A 20,980-nucleotide genomic window follows, 5' to 3' on the forward strand; every position below is an offset into this window, starting at 1 on the left:
AACCTAGTTTTGAAGTAACACCTGTCAAGACATTCAAACATAACATTTGGCAGAAAAATCAGTTTCTATTTAAACATATCTGAGAAAATAATAAAACGTTGATCATGATTTTGTCAACGTTCCATTAAAATTCTGTTTGTTTTTGTGCTTTAGATTTTATTGTGAAAAGATTTCCGGTATTGTGGGAGAGGCTTTCCGCTACTTGGCATTCGGTATCGTTGCTTAGTTTTCCAAGGAGACAATTTCTTTGGTAGCCGCGTGAGGCAGCTCGAACACAGACACGGCGGATGGAACTGGGGATTGTGGGTAATGAAGTTTGGCACAAAGTTTAGCCAGCGGCTAACTGTTAACTTCTCAGTGGCAGTCCGACCGTATCCGTTTCGACTACTGTCATGTATAACTTCAGAACGCTAAACGGGCTGACTGTAAATGGCGGACAGCAATGACTGAGGAGTTTGACGAAGATGTGGTTTTTGAGGTCTGTATCCCCGGCTGGCTTGTTATAGAAACCTGGAACTGATGCTTTGTCATACTATAGCTAGCTTTGGCAAACAACATAACGAGCTAGAAATGCTAGCCTCGAATAAACAACTGTTTCTTTCTGCTGGCATTCGCTGACAGCGCAAAACAAATCCTCAATCCTCATATTTGGCCGACTGCTAACTGTGTGTCTACCAAGGAGCTTTGGTGGTCATGAGAGAGGCTGAGCTGGGCATGGGTTCACGGCATTGTTGGTGTTTCGTCATAGCCAGACTGGTTGTTAAGAGATGGGGTGTGGATAGCCAGACCCAATGCGTCGGTTCTGGGAAGTAAGAAAAAAATCGTCTCTCACACACACAGACACACACACGTTACTGCATCTGGATGATGACAACATGAGCTGCTACTTCGTGTGACAATGCATGTGAGTCGCATTTAATTGTTAAAGAGCGATGGGTCCACGGTTTGTTGTGTTTTCATATGTAAGCATTGAATGCTCATGTGCAGCTGTGCAGAAACATCAAGACACAACAGTGGTGATTAGTGTAATGTTTTCCATGCAACGGAGCATTACCAGTTGCTGGCGAGCTGGGTCTGGCATCTTTTAGATAATGCTTTACTGTTTGATGTTGGGGCTAATAAATGTATGCAGTTAGCAGACAGCATCAGTGTAGAGTGGACTGGTCAGGTGTGTAATGTGATTTGCATGCAGGGAAAGAGATCTATGGTATAACTTGGGTGTGTCTTCTCATGTCAATTTGTTGTTTCCCATATAAGAATATTTAAAAATTACACTGCCTGAAGGATGGATAACTGGGTGAAGGTGGTGCTTAAACTTGAGCTGATAAATCCTGAGGGAAAAGGTAATTCAACCTTCCTTTTCAGAGTATAGACACCTGTGGATTCACATTGGGAAACAACGAGAGCCAAATATAAATGAGTGTCATCTTAAGCGTTCTCTCTCATCCTTTCCAACCACCGGAATTTATTGTAAGCCTCTCCTTTTTTGCAGAACTCCCCTCTTTTCCAGTACCTGCATGATCTAGGGCACACTGACTTCGAGACATGTCCAATAGCATCGCAGGAGGAAGAATATATCGATCCAGAGGGAGACCTCACCAATCCCGATAATAATCCACCAAAGACTCTTGTAAGTTTTCTTGGCAAGTAACTTGTAGCTGGAGCTTTACATAAGCCAGCCACCCTTTCGTTGACCACCACCATTGACAGGCGGCATTGTAGTGGTCAATTACTTTGTAAATCAAGTGGTACATCTACTGCCAAAGGTAAAGCCCTGGAAAAGCAAAATTAAAGAAATTAGCATACATTTTTTTAACATGTTGGGTAGGAAAAAGTCCTTTATTTAATTTTTAGATCTGCAATTTTACCTTACTTGGCATTTTGAGTAGGTAGCAAATAATTTGATTAGATGCAAACATGTAAATATTACTTATTAATAGGTACTTTTGTCTGTTATTTCAAGAATTTCCATTTGCCTGCAGATATATTCCTACAAAACAATTTCCTTTTTCAGTAGCTGGAGGAGTGTGTGTCTCTGTCACTGTAAAATAGTCTGGGTAGATGTGCACATGTGTTTTCAGTCTGATATGTGCAGTCAGACAGTCCATAATTAATTTGGCTATTGAATGCAAACAGAGTCGCACACAAGGACACAGCGACACACAGCCTATTACTTTTGCTTCAGTTTATGTACTCGGCTTCAGTCAGACATGATGACACAAGCGTCCTCCACACTGGTGCAGGTATTTGATGTTACTTGATCTCTGGTGTGTAACAAGTTTCCTTCCTTTGTAAACCTCTTGACTCCCCTGCTGTTGCTGATGTTTATTTGACCACATTGTAACCATGTCATAGCTGCCTGCTTTAATACCTCAAAATCAAAAGAGCCTGTGTGTTATTAGCAGTAATCTGTGAGTGACTGTAGTCTGAGTGGACTTGTGATTCATAGAGACTAATTTATCCCGAGAAGCTCTTGATCAGATGACTTGGGCTCTCCTCTGTCTCCTCCTTCCTCCTGTGACGGGAAGCAGTGCTGTTTGCTTCATTTCAGGAACTCTCCGTACGTGTCACGCTTCCTCTCTCTTACGCTGTTTTTCTAAGGAGGAAAGGGGGATGAGAGATTTGGATAAGACAGGAAAGATTTTGGCTCTTCCCTGGTGACCAGCTTCCTGGTGCTCAGATAAAACCAAAGTTTTACTGCAGGCTGTTTTGTCTTTAAATCATTAATTGTTTTTACTTGAGCTTCATAGAAAGGTATTTTCCTAAATGCTAATCCACACCATTAGACTGAAAGTGTCTTTGCTGAATAAAGAATAGGAAAACTAATAAGCATGTATGGTTTGGATCATCTCTTTGTGGTGGTGTCAGGTTGGATTAACAACTCTGATGCTGCGTAGAACCCAGTTCACTGCTATGGCCTACTTTAAGGGCAGATGATCTGTCCCTGACCTGTGCTGAAACTCTCTAATCAACAATCAATACTACTGCAGCCTTTGGATTATTAACACTTGTGCTTTACCCATGGTCTGCTGCTCAGTCTAAATCAATCATGTCCTGATAGCTGGAGCAAACAGGTTTAGTATCAACTTAATAAAGGTATGTTTTAGTGTCTAAGTGTAACACAATGTTTTATTAAAGTCAGGGCATGCAAAGCTAAATCCTAAACTAAGCAGATTAGCAAAAAGTACATCCTATTCACCATTAGCCTTTATTACAGTTTGGGATCTTGAGAGTTTGCCTGAAAATCTTGCAACGTTTCCCACAATTTAAGGGTGTTGTTTATTAAAATTGGACATTTTTATACACCTTAATACACCTAAACACTCTAGTGAGTCTTTGATGCAACTACTGAAGCATTGTCTGCCCTCTTTTGAGTATTTTTTCCAAACACATTTTGCACTTATTGTTGCAGCCTGAATGAGGTTTTCTCCTGGGACAGTCTTAATAATGCCAGGAAACAAAATAAGTCATGGCAATGACTCAAAGACTTGCAAGTGAATGTTTTATGAAACATAGAAAAGGCTTCCTCTTCGCTGATCCGCTGTAAAATATTTTAAACCACTGCATAACGCTTGGATTGAGCTGTTGCCTAAATAGCTTTATTGTGCGTCACCTGCAGGGAGGTCGCTTCTGGAGGCTGGCTGAAACTTTGTGGACATGGAGTCCGATTCACCAAGCGGCTGCAACTCGTAAACTAGGCCAGCAGCTGGTATGTAAAAAAGACAATGTAAAGGAACGCTGGCAGTGAAACCGGCTACCTTACTCTGTTTTAATTATAGGCATCTCTCCATTCTCCAAACTTTTTTATCAGGACAGTGTATTTGGTCAGTACTCTGTAAGGTGCATTCTAGACCAGGATGTGTTGCTTCAGGAGGATGTAGAGTTAATCGAGCTGCTGGACCCTAGTCTGCTGACCCTCAGCTCCTCGCCCTCTGGATCGCCAGGTCGAGCAAATGCTCTACCCAGACCAAGCTTCATAGCCAGGCCCTCTTTATGGTATGTGTCCACAGTAAAGTAGATAAAATTCAAATGCTTGCTGACGATTTGCTTCCTCAACTCGCCACTGATCACATGAAACAGAAAGGAAATGTATATCCAGGCTCAGAAAAAGATTAGTTCTTGAACTTTGGAATTAGGACACGATCCTGCTGTCTTCACTGGCCATTGCTGAAATGCTGTTCTTTGCTTTCAGGGACACAGCAGGGCTGATTGGCCTGGCAGCAGTGCTGCTGGGTCTCTATACCACAGCTGGGGGCCTGTGGTCCCTGGCTACAGTCCCATGTTGCTTGGCAGTGCTGGGTTGGGTGGGGCTGAGAGGGGTCATGCTCTGGAGACTTGGTTCCATGCAGAGAGCCATCCACACCCAGGCCACACATCTCCAGACGCTCGTCCACAATGGAAAGACTCTGACTGGGCTATCTCGCAAAGCTCTGCGCCTGGTGCAGGAGACCGAGGTCATCTCCAAAGGTTTCACCCTGTAAGTGTTCTAGTGCTACACCCAACCACATATATAACACACAGTCAGTTTAATCTTAGATTAATAACATCACTGCCTGATTGAAGCCTGTTTATTTCAGTCATTTGTCCTGTGTTGGTTAACTTAACTGCCTTACATTGACTTTATTTATTTAAACTTGCCAATCACTATTTAATTCTGCCAGACTACATTAAATCTAAAAAAAAGGTGTTTATTTGATTCTGCTCCTCAGATTATGACATAATAGCACAATTTTTGATTTCCTGTCTGGATAATGTCACATCTTTATAATCCTCATTTTAGTTAATCTTTGTCCTCTGTCACTGTTTGTGTCCATATTTGTCTGTAGGCAACTAGTGGGAAACAGTGTTTAGCTTTAGTTGCATCTTTATCCTTAATCATGCAGCCACAGCTTCTTATTGGCCACACAGACAGCGTAGATGGATCAGTTTCTGAAAACATTTTTCTGCAGTTTTGTGTTATAGTACATTTGTCCGCCGTTCGTGTCTGACTTGTCTCTGTCTGTCCATGTCGTCTGTGGTCGTCAGTGTTCTGTGTGCCGCCCTGCCTCTTTGGGACGTCTCCACAGTTGTATCACATTTCACTTGTCAAGTTTGCTCGACAGGGTGAGTGCGGCCAACTCCTTTAGCAGGGCGGGGCCGGGGGCCATGCCACGGGGCCAGCAGCTGATGGGACTGAGAAAGGCTCTGTATCGGGCCCTGCGCTCAGCCTTCAGAGCCTCACGTAGAGCCACCTGCCACATGCTGAAGGCATATCCTTTTCCTGGAGATGTGACATGTTCACGCATTGAGCTGTTATTATTATTATTTAGATAATGATGCAACTTTTTCACTGTCATCACTCATCACATAAGTACATGTTTGAGATGGTGATGATGGTCGTTTAGTTTTAAATTCTGTGACTCACTAATGAATTAATTTATGACTTAATCATATGTTATATAGAAGTGTGTTAACTGTCCTTAACACCTCCCAACGTTCCCCCTAAACTCTGAGATCGATAACGTGACCAACTACGTGTCTGCGGTGCCTCTGAAGGAGCTTGGACTGGGCCTGGGTATTGAGCACCTGAGTGATGAACAGGCTCAAGAGCTGACAGATGACTACAGCCTACCTGCTTTGAAGGTAAAGACTGGAGTGGACACTAAGGAGAGCAACAGAAGGAAATATGAATAGAAACAGCTATGATGATGTAGAGTTCTATATTAAGTCTTTCTGTTTTGGATCATTAGTGCACTAATATTTGTAAATTGAAAAAATTGCTACATTTAACAGACGTGATGTTGTTCTGTAGATGCTTTTCCAGCTGTGGGTTGGACAGAGTTCTGAGTGTTTCCGTCGACTGGCTCTCCTCTTGTCCCCCCGGAGAATTGAGGAGCTAGATGAAGGGGAGGCCTCTGCTACTCCAGCCCCACTGCTGCATCGGTCCATCTTCACAGTGATCAAACCCCTTCAAATCGCTCTGGATAGTTGCCTGAATGAAGTGCAACGTAGTTACGACTTCCACCGACACTTCGAGACTCACCTGAGGAGGACAGGCTCTGACAGAATGGGCAGAGCTAGAGAGAAATGCAGAGAGCTGAACGCCCTTCACACCTCCATCAGAAGTCTGCAGCTGCACCTCAAGGCTCTGCTCAGCGAGTGAGATGCACACAAATGATTTGCTCACGTTGGCGTAAGATTTACCATCAACATTGCTCTGCCTTTGCTGTTAAAACTCCAGGATGATCATCCTGGAGGATGACCTGGAGAAACTGATGGTGTCCAACGAGCCGACAGAGTTGACCTATGAGGGTTACCAGGAGATTAATGAGCGTCTGAACCAGCTGCAGCCTCACATGCAGGCCAGCAGTGGCTGCTGGGAGGACACTATTAACCAAGTAGGACACATGTTGAGACGGGCAAACGCCGCGTCAGGTGGGTAAAGAAGCGAGACGACTAAAATATATGTTATTTGTTTGGATTCAACGAGCACCATACACAAATACGAACCCACAGTGTAGAAACACAACAGAATAATGGCACATCCATTCATACTATTTTGGTTTCCACATGTGGTCAAATCCTATTTTTAGCTCGGCTTCCTCCTTTTTTACAACGACACGAGACTAGAAGCAATTATGGAGGAAGTGCCTCCTTCAGAAAATGGGACAAGAAACAGAGTTGTTCAACAGTGACTGAGTTTAAGGAGTAACTAATCGCCTGGGTTAAGAACCGACAGTGAGGTCATTTTGTTCAGCTAACGTTAGTGTGTGTCATCTCTGCAGGCAACACTGAGGGTTTACAGCCGAGGGGTCCTTCTGTAGCTGAAATCCCTGCTGATCCTCCATCATACCCATTGATCTTGGACAAAGACCCAGTCCCAGAAGAGCTGGTGAGGTTACATTCCACCTTATATCATGCTTCGTGTGGCTTCCACCTGTAATTGTTCACCGTTCTCTTTGTTCTGAAGGAGTGGGAAGCCTACGTCTCTGACTCAGACTCCGATGGTGAGGGTCGGGGATCTTGGCCTGACATGTTGTCGCCGGTAGAACGGGAGCGGCAGCGTCGGGAGAGGGAGGAGTCCCGGCGCGTCCTGTTCGAACTCAAAGCAGTGCTTGGCTTCCGTGCATCTGAGGGGGAGAGGATGAAGAGGAAGCAGCTGCTCTTCGATGACCAAGGTCTGCAGTGACGTATGACTTCTCAAGGCCTTGTTATGCTTCTGTCGGCAACGTAAACACCTTTCCTACGGGGGTATGGGGTTCGATTAGCAAACAGTTAGTGAGCTACAAATGAGGAAGAAAATCAAATGCGATATTCCATATGTTGTTTAGCTCAGATGGGTCCATATGATGCTACATGACTAGACTCTTTGTTTACTTGAAAAAAATAGCAAGTAAATTTAGATCACCTTGTCCAAAATGCTAAAAGTAAGTCGGAAAAAGGGACACCCGGAAAAATATATGTGGTTTGAGGAATAAATCACATCTCTCCTGATCTGCGTAATGTCTACGGTCCCAATACCTGTGAGCTATGCAGAAGTATGTTATAGCATTGGTATAGTTCTTTGGAATGACATCATGGGCAACGATGGTTGATTTCTTGGAAGATCGGAAATGTATAGCCTTCATCCTTTATGTAGAAGACGTTCTGCATTTGTCAAGGTCGTTTTTAACGATCAGCTCCTGATTTATGCAGCATAAATCTGAGCCTGCCACAGCATCTTTAGTTGGAATGACAAGAACAGAAAACTAACGTGGACGCGTTTCTTCTGTTGTTGCAGCTGCTGTGACGCCGTCAGGCCGCACTGAGATTTGTGATCTAGCGTCAGATCCGATAGGCATGGGCCCCTCTCTGGGATCAGCCGAATGCGATGGAGACGGAAGCCAAACTTCAGGGCACCCTGCAGGAAGGGAAGCACAGGAAGAGGAAGCAAAGGATGGCAGGATGACGCCCAGCCCCGGCCCCGCTGCAGAACTGGCCACAGAGTTCAGCTGCGGCTCTGACGCGAAGGATGGGGAGCTGGAAGGAGCGTCGGTCTGCAGACGTGGAGGAGGAGGAGCATCAGAGCTACACCAATATGATGGCGTCTTGGAGGAGGGGGAGGGGTACAATGGTTTAGATTGCTTCCTGGACCCCAAAGTCCCTGCCGTTTCCGTCATGGACCGTCTGACAGAGATCCATGGCTCAGAAGTCCTCAGCTTCAACTCTGTGCTGGCCGCTCAGGTGGCAGCACGCTCACACTCACTCATCAACATGGAGGAACAGACATTTGGAGACGACGAAGAGGAGGAGGAGGAGGAGGAGGATTCTGACAGGAAGACCCCTGAGATGGACTAAAAGGAATCCCGTTGCTGTCACTAAAACCCAAGCAGAGACTTTATATATGTCTGTCTTTTAATTACACTGTAACCATCTTTGGTGTTTACGCAGCCGTTTCATCTCCGTCCATGTTACCTTATCCACGATTCTCACTGCTCTTTTGCTGTTGAAACTCAGGTACCAGAACCATTAAAACAAACCTGTGCAGTGTTGAGGTCAAAGGCCAGAGTGACAGTTTACTGTTGACAGCTGCATCATGTTTAGTACACGTCTGCTGCGTACCAACTTAATCAGAAACCAATGATCATTGCATTTTTAAATATGAAGTGATGGGATATCTGGTCATCATCACTCCAGTTTGACTTGATGTGGTGTCATGCTGAGATTCTTTCTTTTCCGCATTCAGACAGAATGTGAAGTGAAATTATCTTTGTGAACAGGCAGCTCATTAACATTGAAAGCCTATTTAGAAAAAAAAAGAAGAAATGTAGCATACTATAATGCTGACTGCATGGACGAGGGTATTGCTGTCCAAAGTTTTTCTTGTGACTGTCAGGGTTAACTAAAAACAAAAATCCAGCAAATTTTCCCTAGATGCATCAAAAAATATAAAGATGTGGTATCGTAATGAAGAAAATCCAGCACCATGACATCACTACTCCAGAGTAATGTAGCCGTATGTGTTTTACTTTTTGGGATTTCAAAGTTGTACTTCAAAAGTGCCGTCACCTCCCCAACAGTGAATTTAGCTCTTTACTTCCTGTCCGAGCACATGTGAAGGTTGAACCCAGCTGACAGACTAAAGGCAAGGTTTTATCTGTGCAAAGAGAGGAAACAAGATGCTATTTAAACTCCCATCATGTTATTTTTATCCAAGTCTTTACTGTCTGACTGGAAACAATGGTTTTCACTGGCAACCACACACTCACAGTAACATGTTTTGGAAAGTGATTGTGTCTAGGAAACAATCCCAGCTTCCAGCACAACTTGGTAGAACGATTTAAAAAAAAAAAAAAAAGGTTTAATCATTAAGAGTTGCGTTGAGTGAATTGCCATGCTGTGAGGTTTAAAATCTCTTACCTGTTGGGGTGATTTAAAAAAAACAACTTTTTGATGTGAGGGCAATCTGCGTTTCATTGAATCGTCAGTTTCCAGTTGGCATTTCCATCCCTCTGTTCTTTTATTTCACCATGTCTGCCTCGTCTTGACCCCGTTGCACCCTCTGTCAGGGTGAGGTCAAAACCTCCTGCATTTTATGGTGTGAAATAAAATACTGTTGTGCAAGTGGTGTACCTTGAAGTCTTTTTTTCCCCCCTCGGTACTCACGTTTCAGGGAGAGTGTATATGCAAGAAACAGGTTTGGGGAGTTATCTGATATGTTTTGAGGGATTGTGCATTTGTCTGTGACACGACAGCTGGTGTGTTCTTTTAAACAGTTTTTTTCCTTTGAAGGCTCCACAAGGTTCACCACTGGACTGAAGATGAACTATCTGAGTCCCCTATTTTGACATCAAGATGAGGCTTTGTCTTCTGCGTGGACCCGGAACACAGCAAAATTCGCCTCAATTAGCTTAGAAAATTACTTAAAAATAGTCACACGCAACTCTACTTGTTTTTACGTTAATTATTATAGCGCTGCCATCTAGTGGTCAATAATGTTACGGCCCAGGTTGTTTTGACAATACGAATTCCTAGGATTCTACGTTATTATTTATTTCTTGGTATAATTTTGCAGAGCGTATGGTATAATTACATGTGTTGATTCTGTGCTACGCGTATCGTCAATGCTTTTGTCAACTAAGCATGTGCAATGGTATTTTCAAGCTTAACCCCTATGATTCCGCTGATTCGGCACGTTTAAGGTTTTGGTGCATTTGCGGGCAATAGTTTAGTATAGTTCAAATTTTTAAAAGCATGTAAAAGAAAAATCTAAATAAAATTGATTTAGTACCATATAGAAAATAAATGCATATTCAAGATGTATTGTTGTTTCACAGACAAATAATAATTCAATTCTGCGTAAAAAAAATTCAAGTTATATCTGTTAAATATGTGGTGAAAACGTAACACCGCTATTAAGTTATGTGTTAAAGATAATACATCCACTATGTAATCAAGTAAAATAACACGATAATCAACATTATGATGACAAGAAATTCAAAATAACGATGGTCCGTGAAAGCACAACCGTACGGAACACTCCCAAGATCCTTTGCGCTTCCTTTTCCAGCAGCGCTGCGATCATGGCGGACGTGGTTGCTGAGCGAGTAGCGGAGCAGAAAGCAGTCCTGAACGGGGAGGCTGAGGACAGAGAAGAGACTGACCCCGTTGAGGAGACTGGGAAGAAGAAGAAGAAAAAGAAGAAGAAGAGCAAGACTGCGACGGCAGGTGAAGTTGTCTCGGCCAGTTCCGTGCTAATAGGCTAGTAGAGCTAATGTTAACTTGTTAGAACAGTGTCTAGTTAGCACACGCTCCTTGGGCGAAGAGAGGAATTACCTTCAAAATAAACGATAAATAAACGTTAAAATCTGATGCCTGTGGAAAATATTCTCGTATATCTGCATAGGTGATAATATAGATGTGAATTTTTAGCTCAATGCAATACCATATTCTAATATGCAACCTTGAATCGGTTTTATAACATTTTCAAAAGCTTCAGTAGTGTGAATATTTCCCTAATACTGATCGCGATAGAAACCACATAATTACCCTAAGGAAACATGATAATCTGGGTAACACAGACGTAGAACCCATAGACATATGTGTTCCAACACATCACCTACCTTTATTGAGCTGATGATCTTTAACTTACTGTATGTCAGCCCATAATAGCGGACTTTAATTGTGAAAGTCATGGCGGAAGTTGGTTGTGGGAGCATGTCGGACTTGATGCAGGTCTGTAGCCATGCGGGTTGGGGACAGTTGTGTTGCTGTTGCGTGTGTCAGGCCTCGGGGAAAACGCCGGGGTTTGGCTTGATCCAGTTCCAGGACGGTGACGTTCAAGACATTGCACACTCAAAGTAGTTTAATGTGTCTTTTGAAAGGAAAATACTCAATAATTGCTCCTGCTGTATTAATTGTTGAGCCCGAACCAAGTTTTCCTGTTTCGTAATTACCTCTTTGCCATTATGTAAGAAACAATGCTTCAAATAAGAATTTAAATTCGATTGCATGGAAAATGGATATATATATTTTTTAAATTTTTTTTTTTTTACACAACACAATGTGTAAACATAGTCTACTTCACAATTAATTCTCATGTGTTATTTTTCATGATTTATGAAGGTGGAGATAAATGTAACAAGCATTTTCCTTATGTTGATGATGCATAACAACACAAAAATGTGTCAGTTATGTAAACTCCAAATCCTAAATTCTCTTTGCACGTGTTGGGGTAAAGTCCCTATCGCTACATTGGAGTACATGATCATAATTTAATCTTCTTCTGTTACTGTTAATCTAGATGGTGCAGGCAACGAAGGAGAGGCTGATGAAGTTCCCAAAGTGTCTAAACAGCTTGAGAAGCAGGTGATAGAAGATAAAGAGGAGGATGGCGAGGAAGGTTAGAGTCTGGCACCACCACTGAAATAAGGTTGAAGTTAAAGTCAACATTTTAAGGGCTGCATTTTCATGGGTACAGATGGTGATGACGGGGAAAATGCATCAGGGAAAAAGAAGAAGAAGAAGAAAAAGAAGAAAGGACGTAAGTTGATAATGAAGCGTCATTATATTGTCTCCAATCACCACATTTCTGTCAGCATGCCTTTATGAAGTCACTAATGCTATCAATTTGTTTTAACAATGAGATGGATTGTGGAGGTAAATTTGAATTAAAATACTGTTTAAAAAGCAGTTTAAAGGTCTTTTTAGCATGTACTATATGCAGACTACAGTTTACCAGTAAAGTATGACTGTCACTGTTTGGCCTGTATTTAATTATACACCTCCTCTTCAGAGAGGATGCTCGGTGGTTACGAATTGGTTAAGATCTTAGAAACATTTACACCACTTATAGTGCATACAAACCCAATGGCTTGTTTTACTTTGGGAGGTTAAAAGATGTTAAGACTCATACAGTCATAAATCCACGCTCAGCTGGAGTGAAATGGTTGTTTTTGTTGGCAATTTACGATTTTTTTCATGCTTTTAGCCAAATCTCAGACTGATCCACCATCTGTGCCAATCTGTGAGCTCTACACAAGTGGAACCTTCCCCATCGGACAGGAGTGTGAATACCCCGTTTTACAGGACGGGTAAGATGGAAAACACATCTGTACTCTTCCTTAAGTCTGTTGAAATAACAAATTATTCTGTTGCTGTACACACGCTAGGTGTTTTTTGTTCTTACTGCTTTTACTGTTCAAACTCTAAAAGTAGCTGTATGTAGATTATCTTGATAACCCTGACCAGATGAGATGTGAACTCAGTTCCTGCTGTCGTATGTTTACATTCCCTCTTGATACACGAGAACTGTTTTTTTTTTTTTTATATATCTTAAGCTCTCCACGCTATTAAAAAAAACCTGATATTAATAAGAATAATGTCCTTCAAGCCGCAGTGCAGTGTGGCGAATGACCAATGAGGAGAGACGGGCGCTGGACAGAGCCAACGAGGAGATGTGGAATGATTTCAGACAGGCGGCTGAGGCCCACAGACAGGTCCGGCAGCACGTCCGCAGCTTCATCAAACCTGGTCTGACCATGATTGACATCTGGTGGGGCTTGACAACATTAATAATCCTGCATATTTGATGTTATTGTTTGATTAGGCTCAGCAAACGTTCTCTGATTAATGTAGTTAATGTCATTCGTCTTTCAAGTGAGCGATTGGAAAACTGTTCTCGTAAGCTGATAAAGGAGAATGGGCTGAACGCCGGCCTGGCCTTCCCTACTGGCTGCTCCCTCAACCACTGTGCTGCCCACTACACTCCTAATGCTGGGGACACCACGGTCCTACAGTACGATGATGTCTGCAAGATCGACTTTGGAACACACATCAACGGTATGTTGCGAAAGAACGTCAAATTAGATGGGGCTTGGCTCTGGACAGGTGGGAATGTGTGGTTCTGGGTGTGTTTGCAGGACGAATCATCGACTGTGCCTTCACCGTCACATTTAACCCAAAGTACGACAAGCTGCTGGAGGCTGTGAGAGAAGCCACCAACACTGGAATCAAGGTATGGTCGTAACACCCTACCACATCCCTCTGATGTCCTGTTGTGGCTGAAGGGTTTGATTTCCCATTTGTGCTGCAGAACGCTGGCATTGATGTGCGTCTGTGTGACATTGGAGAGGCAATTCAGGAGGTGATGGAGTCCTATGAGGTTGAGCTTGATGGCAAAACCTACCAAGGTGAGCTCATCTGATTATTTATTCTAGCATTAGTATCAGATCGCTCGCGCTAATAAGCTAAAAGAGTTGTCTCACACACAGGAAGCAGGTTAGCACTGAAGGTGTTCACTTGAGGTTTTTGGGGAAGCTGAAAGATTTAGTTTCCCAAAATATTTCTGCATCTGTCGTTTCTCTGCAGTGAAGCCGATCAGAAACCTGAACGGTCACTCAATCGGCCAGTACAGAATACACGCAGGCAAGACCGTGCCTATCGTTAAAGGAGGAGAAGCTACGAGAATGGAGGCGAGTTTTTCTCACCTCCCCAAGTCGTTTAATTCAACTCTCGTGTTTTTGTTATCACAACGTATGTTTCCTCGTTACAGGAGGGAGAAGTTTACGCCATTGAGACTTTTGGCAGCACAGGTAAAGGCGTGGTCCATGACGACATGGAATGTTCCCACTATATGAAGAACTTTGACGTGGGTCACGTCCCCATCAGGTGAGTCGGCGTTGCATGGTACAGTTAGATTTGCATTCCCTGCATTGGGGTTTATTCCATTTTTATTTTATTTTTTAAATCTCTCTTCCAGGCTGCCCAGAGCTAAGCACCTGCTGAACGTCATCAATGAGAATTTCGGCACGTTGGCGTTCTGCCGACGCTGGCTGGACCGCCTGGGTGAGAGCAAGTACCTGATGGCTTTGAAGAACCTGTGCGACCTGGGCATCGTGGACCCCTACCCCCCACTTTGCGACAGCAAGGGCTGCTACACGGCTCAGTTCGAACACACCATCCTGCTCAGGCCCACCTGCAAGGAGGTGGTGAGCCGCGGAGACGACTACTGACACCCCACCCTGTAACAACATACAACTGCAGACCCTGTTGGCAGCACTTCCTCCAGAGGGGCGGCAATGGGGGGATGCTCCTCTACCCACAATGCAACACTTGCAGCTTTTCAGGAACGAGGACCGGCTTGTTTGCTACCATCATTCAGTTAAAGAAGTGGGGAGTGTCACACGGACTTCCTTTTACACGTAAAAAATGGTTTAACTTCTGCTGGATCCATTTTTAAAGAGATGGTGAATGTGGGAAAAGCCTTTTCACCTTCATTACATTTAAAAGACTCTTTGGTCCCTTTGAGTAATCGAGCGCTTTAATTTAAGCACAACTGCTACGAGTAGCTTAAAGACGTGTGCAGATAGTGCATACGTGCACGGTTCCTAACGTAGAGCTTTTGGGGGGTGGTATCCTCGTATGCATCTGCAGCTGTATGTTTGGCTTGTTCCCACGGGAGGGAACTTTGCACTCTGGCGCTCATCATTTCTTCGATATTGGTCAGATATCTTTAGAATGGTCGCCGCCACTGTACAATGCTTTGTTTTGAACTTCCCCGATTTTTTTTGTAAGGAAAGAGAAATTAAAAGGATTTTGCTCTTTGTGGGTCGACTGATGTTCACTGTAGAGCAAAAGGATTTGAACCCCTGTGAATCAGGGGGATCGACTCAACACAAGCTTGTGGGCGGAGCTTCGTTCATGCTCTCCTGTGATTGGCTGCACAAAATAAGACAAGGTTTTGTAGAAAAATGAAAAAATAATCTCATTTATTGAGGTAATTCTCTAAAAAAAATGAGGTAAAAATTTGCATAGTATAACGTCCATAATTTTACACATGCGCGCATACACACACACACACTCATCTGGAAAAGTAACCAAAATGCCAACAATAAAGTCTGAAAAATACAGGAAACATGGTTGAGGTGAACAATACTTTAAACAATCAACTGATAAATACAACCTTCTGTATCCACAGCAAATAATGATGGTATGTACCAGTAAAGTACATACTTTACATACTGTGGGAGGACAGAGATTCCTTTTGGATCTGCTGCTGGTGTTTGAACAGTCAGGGGTCGTAAAAAAATGGAAAATGGCACCTTTAAAACCTCTGAATAGGATCGTATAAAAAAAAAAATACATTCAGAACAAATGCTGGTTTTGCATTTGCCAACGCTGTATAAAAATATGATTTTTGAACAAAAGGGCACTTCTCTAGTACAAAAGTATGGTTCCGTGTGTGGAGAGGATTACATTCCTAAGCACAGAGGGCAGTCGATAAGAAATACAAAAAGGAAATTTGGTCCCCTTCTTTGTGGTAAAGGGAGGAGAATTAGAAAAAACTGTCCCTCGTATGTTGAAACACTTCAGATGCTTTGGCTTGATGATTCCGGGCAGACGCAGAATGAGTTCACGGTGGAAGGAAAAATCAAGATGAACCAGCGAATGCAGCAGGAAAGTGTCTAGACAATAACCTGTCGAACACGGGGAGGGCGTTCGTGAGTGAATGACACACCTACATCCAGTTTCCGTGACAACTATCTAAAGTGACTTGTTATCTTAAAACAGCATTTACAATCGACCAGAAGCCTCCGCCCTTGGGCTGGCAGATGACAGATTACCCCTGCCTGAGCGTCCCGTCAGATCAGATACTCTTTATAAAACAACTATACACAGATCAATCACCATTAGTCTCTTCTTAAAAACTACCTACATATAAACACCATGTACAAGATTAAAGTTTTCAAAGCAGAACCGAGTGTTAGGAGTCCGTACTTTTCTTTTTTTTTTTACAAAAATAGACAAGGGAGGAGGAAGCGAGCCATCCTCCCAGGATATATAATGCCCACTGAAAGAGAGGAGTGACAGGCGGGATGTGCAGATATCTCGGAGCAGGGGCTTCGAGGTGGTCCTATAGTGGCCGGTCTTTATCCTGAGGTACTCGCTGGGTGTAGAAGAGGATGTAGGCCTGGGCGCGACACACCTCCTCCACTGAGCACACGTTCAGCTTGGAGTCGTTACAGTGAACCCAGAAACCTGAGGGAGAGCGCGGCGATGCCAGTCAAAATGGCCCAAGGCACCCACAAACAACAACAAAAAGACACGATACGGTTCTTCAAGTACGCCAACGGCCCCTTTACTCACCGCCCTCTGTGTTGTAGCAGTACGAGGTGTAGTGGCCCGAACCGAAGCCTTTCCCATGGTGCATCACCACAGCGGAAAGGTCGTAGAGGAAGTGTTTGTGGTGCGGCGAGCCTGCCGAGACGGGGCTGCTGGGACTGGAGCAGGACAGATCTTTGGGTGAGGGCTCCTGGTAGCAGTAGGGCTCCACGTCGAGGAGCTGGTCGAAGCTGACGTGAACTCCGATCTTCTCCCGATGGTTCCGCCCCGACCACCTGAGCAATGACCACCAGAGGGAGGCGGCTGGTAAGCTTTGCTGTCCGAATTGCCCTCAGTGTTCTTAAAACCTGCTGTGTAAAGTCCTACCTGAAGCGTTTGAGGTGGAGCCGCAGCACCTGAGGAAGTTTGTGAACCATGAGCCGTTTTTGTGCTTCTGTCAGGAGGACCGATTTTGAGGTGGTCCTGCGTCGTGCAGCTGTGGACAACAGGGAGGAGTTATTGTGCATCTAAAGTGGCGCTTTAAGTTCTGAGGACTGTTTGTTTCCTGCTTCAACTCTGCAGTTACCAAGAAGTGAGGGTGACTCGACAAAGCGTCTGCACCGAGTTAATTTCCACCAGTCCTGATTAAAATCTAAATGGCTTCCTTTTAAAGCGGCCACTTCGTGACCACAGATGTTCCTTACCAGGAACCTCTTACGCAGCTCGCCACAATTATCGCAGAAGGATTGCACAACCTTTCCACGCTCTTTGTTGACGCTGCAAACCTCAGATAGCAACCGTGCTCACTGTCGGATACACGTGCGGGGCGTTTAACTCACAGTTGCAGTGGTCACATGCGTAGATGTTCCCCTCCAGTGCTTCAGTCTCTGTGAACTTGGCCAGCATTTCTGTTAAATGGCACGAAGTCTGAGCGGCCGACTCCCTGCTGTTGCTGTGGTAACGCTCTGGGAATTCCAGGGACAGATCCCAGAAGGGCTCCACGGTGTTGGAGCGATGGCCGCAGGCCAGACACGTCACCTGCCCACACAAATCCAGAAATCCCTTTCCTCACACGCTGTAATTAACCTCTAAAAACAGGCGCTGTGTGCACACGTGTCCTACCTGGCTGAGAAGCTGACCGTGGAAGATGGTGTTGACCACGCTGAGCACCTGCTTGATGAGACGTTTCTGGGTCTGGGGGACTCCGGTGGTGGTGGTGTGCTTGCCAGCGCTCTCCAGTTCGTGCTGCACCTTATCCAGCAGCTCGCACAGGAACTCCTGCGCGTCCTGCTGAGCGTAGCCCCTAAAGGCTGGGATCAACTGCCACACCGAGTGCAGCATGGCGAAAGGCGAAACCAGCGCCCACTTGCCGGACCACATGACCTGGAACAAGGTGTGCAGCTCGTGGCAGAGGGAGATGTGCTCCGAGCTCGGCTCTTTGGGTTGGATCAGCTCCATGCTGCGGCCCCGGGACGCGCCGCCACTCAGCCCTGACCCAGACCCCGAGCTGCTCTGGAACCCCTTCCTCTGAGTGAGGGACAAATGGGAGATCTTCCCCACCAGTTGTCCCTGGACGGCGGATGCCAGTAGCTCTAGTGCCTGGGTGAGATCCAGGCGCAGGAAACACTCCCTGAAGACGTGCAGGTGACTCAACACTTGCAAAATGGAGTTCATATAACAGGTGTTGCCTAAATTTCTCAACCCGGTCACGCCTGGAGTAACCGTGGGACGCCGCTTAAAGGGTGAGCCCCCCTGTTCTGTACGCTGCTTGCGACGGCCAGGTGTTTGGGCACGTTGAGGGGTCGCTGAGGGTGTTTTGGGCTTAGCTTTGACTGTAGAACTTTTCTGGGACTTAAGAATGGGCTGTTTTTTCGTTCGTCCAACTGTTTTGGGTGTTAGGGTGATGCGAGGCGTGCGAGTGACTGATGGCTTCACAGTTTTGGGCCGTTTGTGAACCCTCTGAGGCGGCGCGGCGACCGCAGCATCTGCACCTCTCTGGTTTTTCCGACGCAGCCGGCGACTTTTCCTGAGAGGGGCGTTTTCCAGCTCTTCCTGCAATTGCCTTTTCAGAGCCCTCCTCCTCTCCCTTGCCTCCCGTTTCGATTCCTCCTCCTCCTCCCGCTTTCTCTCTTCCTCCTCCCTCCTCCTCCCACAATCGGTCAGTCCAAACCAGAAGCGAAACACCCGTCCCATAAGCGTCCTACGCCGGTGCCAAAGTGCGGTAAACATCCTGTCCTCGTCTCTAAGCTGCGACTCACGGGCCCCGGATGGCATGACAGCATCGGGCGCTGCGCTAGCAGAGCGAAGGGTTCGCCCGCTGCGGGTGGTAACCTCATATCTCTGGCTCTGGATGGCGCTAAGCGTACTACGGAGGAGCTTCAAGTCACCAGTGGCGTTATCATTTAGGACATAATCGTCGCACAAATAACAAAAAACGTACAATTCATTAACCTCGATGGCCAAAGGGTGGCGCTGCTGTTGAAAATGTTGCAGCGCGTGCTCCTCAATGTAGCGGCCACACGCCACGTGAGAGCAGCTCAAGCAGGCCCAGATCGACTCGGACGTGTTGCAGTCCACGCAGTGCCACTTTTGGGGGTTGAGGATGGAGTGGTCTGAGGCCAGCCTCAGCCGCCCAACATGCTTACACCTGTCCATTCCACACGCCTGCCGGCCGAGCTGGCTAGAACTGATCGCAGGTGTTCACTCTACACTGCTTCATATCACCAGGGTGGCCATGCTGAGTGGACAAACTGGACCCTTCCAAGGCATGGCTGTTTCTGGAGAGGGAAGAACAAACAGGATTATTAAGAAAATCTATAAAAACACCGCCTTAAAGGACAATCTCTTTATGTAGGCAAACTTTATGATTAACCTTTGTATCATAATGACATGTGATCGTTTCCTTGATAGACAAGAATGTGGAATGAATCAAGCGTGCTATAACAGGCCACGAGTAACAGGCAGCCCGATAAATACAGCTGCTGCATTCCGAGATGCAAACACTTCCAATAAAAACTTGCACAACAAGCACAACTTGAAAATTATGTGAGGCCGTGAGACAAAAACCAGGGTGACAATAAAGGAATGAAACACCTTCTCTCTAAAATGCTACCACACACGGAAAGATGTAGACAAGCAACAGCATTTGCAATGTCGTGCAGCTTCAAAAGCTGCATAAAACAAGGGAGAGTTGCTGATTGATTTCTGCTTTGATTAAAACCTGAGATCCAGTAATGAGCCTCAACCCACTGAACATCTCAAGGCTCTTTGCAGAAAGCCTTTTTAATTTAAACGAGCTCAGTGTTGGTGGTAGTGGGGGTGTTTGTTTATGAGTAACACAATAGTCGTGGGCATTAGATCATAGCACAATAAGGGCTGAGATAAACAGGAATATGCACCAAATGTGTCGTGTATAGATATATCTTTATGGACGTGTTTTTTTTTTTTTTTTTAAAAACCGGTATAATAGAAGCAATAAACAGAATGAGGAAAACGTGGCACGATACAGTCACTCATCAATCAAGTTAACGACAATAAAAATTGTAATATCTCAACAGTAATTTGAGATATTGAGAGCCGGACGTCCAGCAGATTTTTATGGCTTTTTAGCTACAAAAACGCCACGATTTTGCTTTATAAAGTTTTGCAATACTTAAGCGCGCTTTGCCCAATTCGTCCTTGTGACGCCGGAAAAGTTCGCCATGCTTAAACCCCAGGTACGTACGCGGCAACACAATCAGAAATCACCTCATCTTTTAACACACTATATGAAACAAGAAGCACAATAAAGATTCTCAAAAGAAACTCACGACTACAGACTATTGCTAATGCTAGCTACCAGGACACCGTTAGCAAGCACTTGATACGGCTAACTAGAAATACTGATCATCCTCAATTGCCTTTTCAACCATAACCAAACCTTATAAGATACGTGTCAAAATAGCCAAGCATAGCATCACATCAGTCGAGCCACCGAAACTCAGTTTGTAGCGGGTATATCTTAATTAATGTATTTATTGAGGAGATTAGTGATCCACTGTGCCCCGCTAACACTAGCCTAGCATGCTAGTTAGCATTAGGCTGACAGACTAACTCCAATAATCCCAACAAATTCACGCGTGAGCCGGGGTTAGCGCACAGAAACCGGCGCGGCATTCAACCCGACGCGCAGCTGGGCTTGAATGAAAAGGGGCACCTTCGTGTCGCAGACAGGTGCGCGTTTATTGAGAATGTGGACAAATGAGAAAGAAAAAAGAGCATACCGGGGTCTCCTTCACGGCAGCAGCTCTTCTGTTTGCGAAACATTCGCCATCTTGTCAGCCGTCGCGTGGTGTCGGCTCGAGCGCCTCCTCGAGCCGTGACGTTTGTTGTTGTTGATGATGATGAAGGTGACGATGACGATGACGGAAGCAAGGCGAAG

General features: G+C 44.9%; 3 protein-coding genes across 8 annotated transcripts; 2 read left to right on the top strand and 1 right to left on the bottom strand.

Annotated features, from left to right (window-relative positions):
• The first annotated feature begins 312 nt into the window (after nucleotides 1-312).
• vezt (vezatin, adherens junctions transmembrane protein) lies at nucleotides 313-9,582 on the top strand. Of its 5 annotated transcripts, none has more exons than XM_057022261.1 (12): nucleotides 313-478; nucleotides 1,493-1,630; nucleotides 3,620-3,709; nucleotides 3,812-3,996; nucleotides 4,193-4,477; nucleotides 5,091-5,248; nucleotides 5,474-5,622; nucleotides 5,792-6,138; nucleotides 6,221-6,414; nucleotides 6,765-6,871; nucleotides 6,950-7,157; nucleotides 7,760-9,582. In XM_057022261.1, exons 1-12 carry the CDS (start codon nucleotides 443-445, stop codon nucleotides 8,314-8,316), a joined length of 2,454 nt encoding a protein of 817 aa, XP_056878241.1. In that variant the 5' UTR covers nucleotides 313-442; the 3' UTR covers nucleotides 8,317-9,582. The 5 variants fall into 5 exon arrangements, with proteins under 5 accessions (XP_056878241.1, XP_056878242.1, XP_056878243.1 ...); XM_057022262.1 differs by having other exon boundaries at nucleotides 5,091-5,241; nucleotides 5,467-5,622; XM_057022263.1 differs by having other exon boundaries at nucleotides 5,103-5,248.
• Nucleotides 9,583-10,493: 911 nt separating this feature from the next.
• LOC130519129 (methionine aminopeptidase 2-like) lies at nucleotides 10,494-15,064 on the top strand. Its single transcript, XM_057022303.1, has 11 exons — nucleotides 10,494-10,686; nucleotides 11,762-11,860; nucleotides 11,939-12,001; nucleotides 12,449-12,551; nucleotides 12,851-13,012; nucleotides 13,118-13,299; nucleotides 13,380-13,474; nucleotides 13,553-13,649; nucleotides 13,828-13,931; nucleotides 14,012-14,127; nucleotides 14,219-15,064. Exons 1-11 carry the CDS (start codon nucleotides 10,542-10,544, stop codon nucleotides 14,469-14,471), a joined length of 1,419 nt encoding a protein of 472 aa, XP_056878283.1. The 5' UTR covers nucleotides 10,494-10,541; the 3' UTR covers nucleotides 14,472-15,064.
• A 133-nt stretch (nucleotides 15,065-15,197) lies between these two features.
• usp44 (ubiquitin specific peptidase 44) lies at nucleotides 15,198-20,980 on the bottom strand. Of its 2 annotated transcripts, XM_057022269.1 has the most exons (7): nucleotides 20,823-20,980; nucleotides 19,001-19,337; nucleotides 17,683-18,925; nucleotides 17,400-17,598; nucleotides 16,948-17,056; nucleotides 16,606-16,856; nucleotides 15,198-16,497 (listed from the first exon to the last, which is right to left on the bottom strand). In XM_057022269.1, exons 2-7 carry the CDS (start codon nucleotides 19,213-19,215, stop codon nucleotides 16,373-16,375), a joined length of 2,142 nt encoding a protein of 713 aa, XP_056878249.1. In that variant the 5' UTR covers nucleotides 19,216-19,337; nucleotides 20,823-20,980; the 3' UTR covers nucleotides 15,198-16,372. The 2 variants fall into 2 exon arrangements, with proteins under 2 accessions (XP_056878249.1, XP_056878248.1); XM_057022268.1 differs by having other exon boundaries at nucleotides 17,683-19,337.

This window comes from Takifugu flavidus, chromosome 22 (genome assembly GCF_003711565.1).
Source record: "Takifugu flavidus isolate HTHZ2018 chromosome 22, ASM371156v2, whole genome shotgun sequence".
Classification (NCBI taxonomy): domain Eukaryota; kingdom Metazoa; phylum Chordata; class Actinopteri; order Tetraodontiformes; family Tetraodontidae; genus Takifugu; species Takifugu flavidus.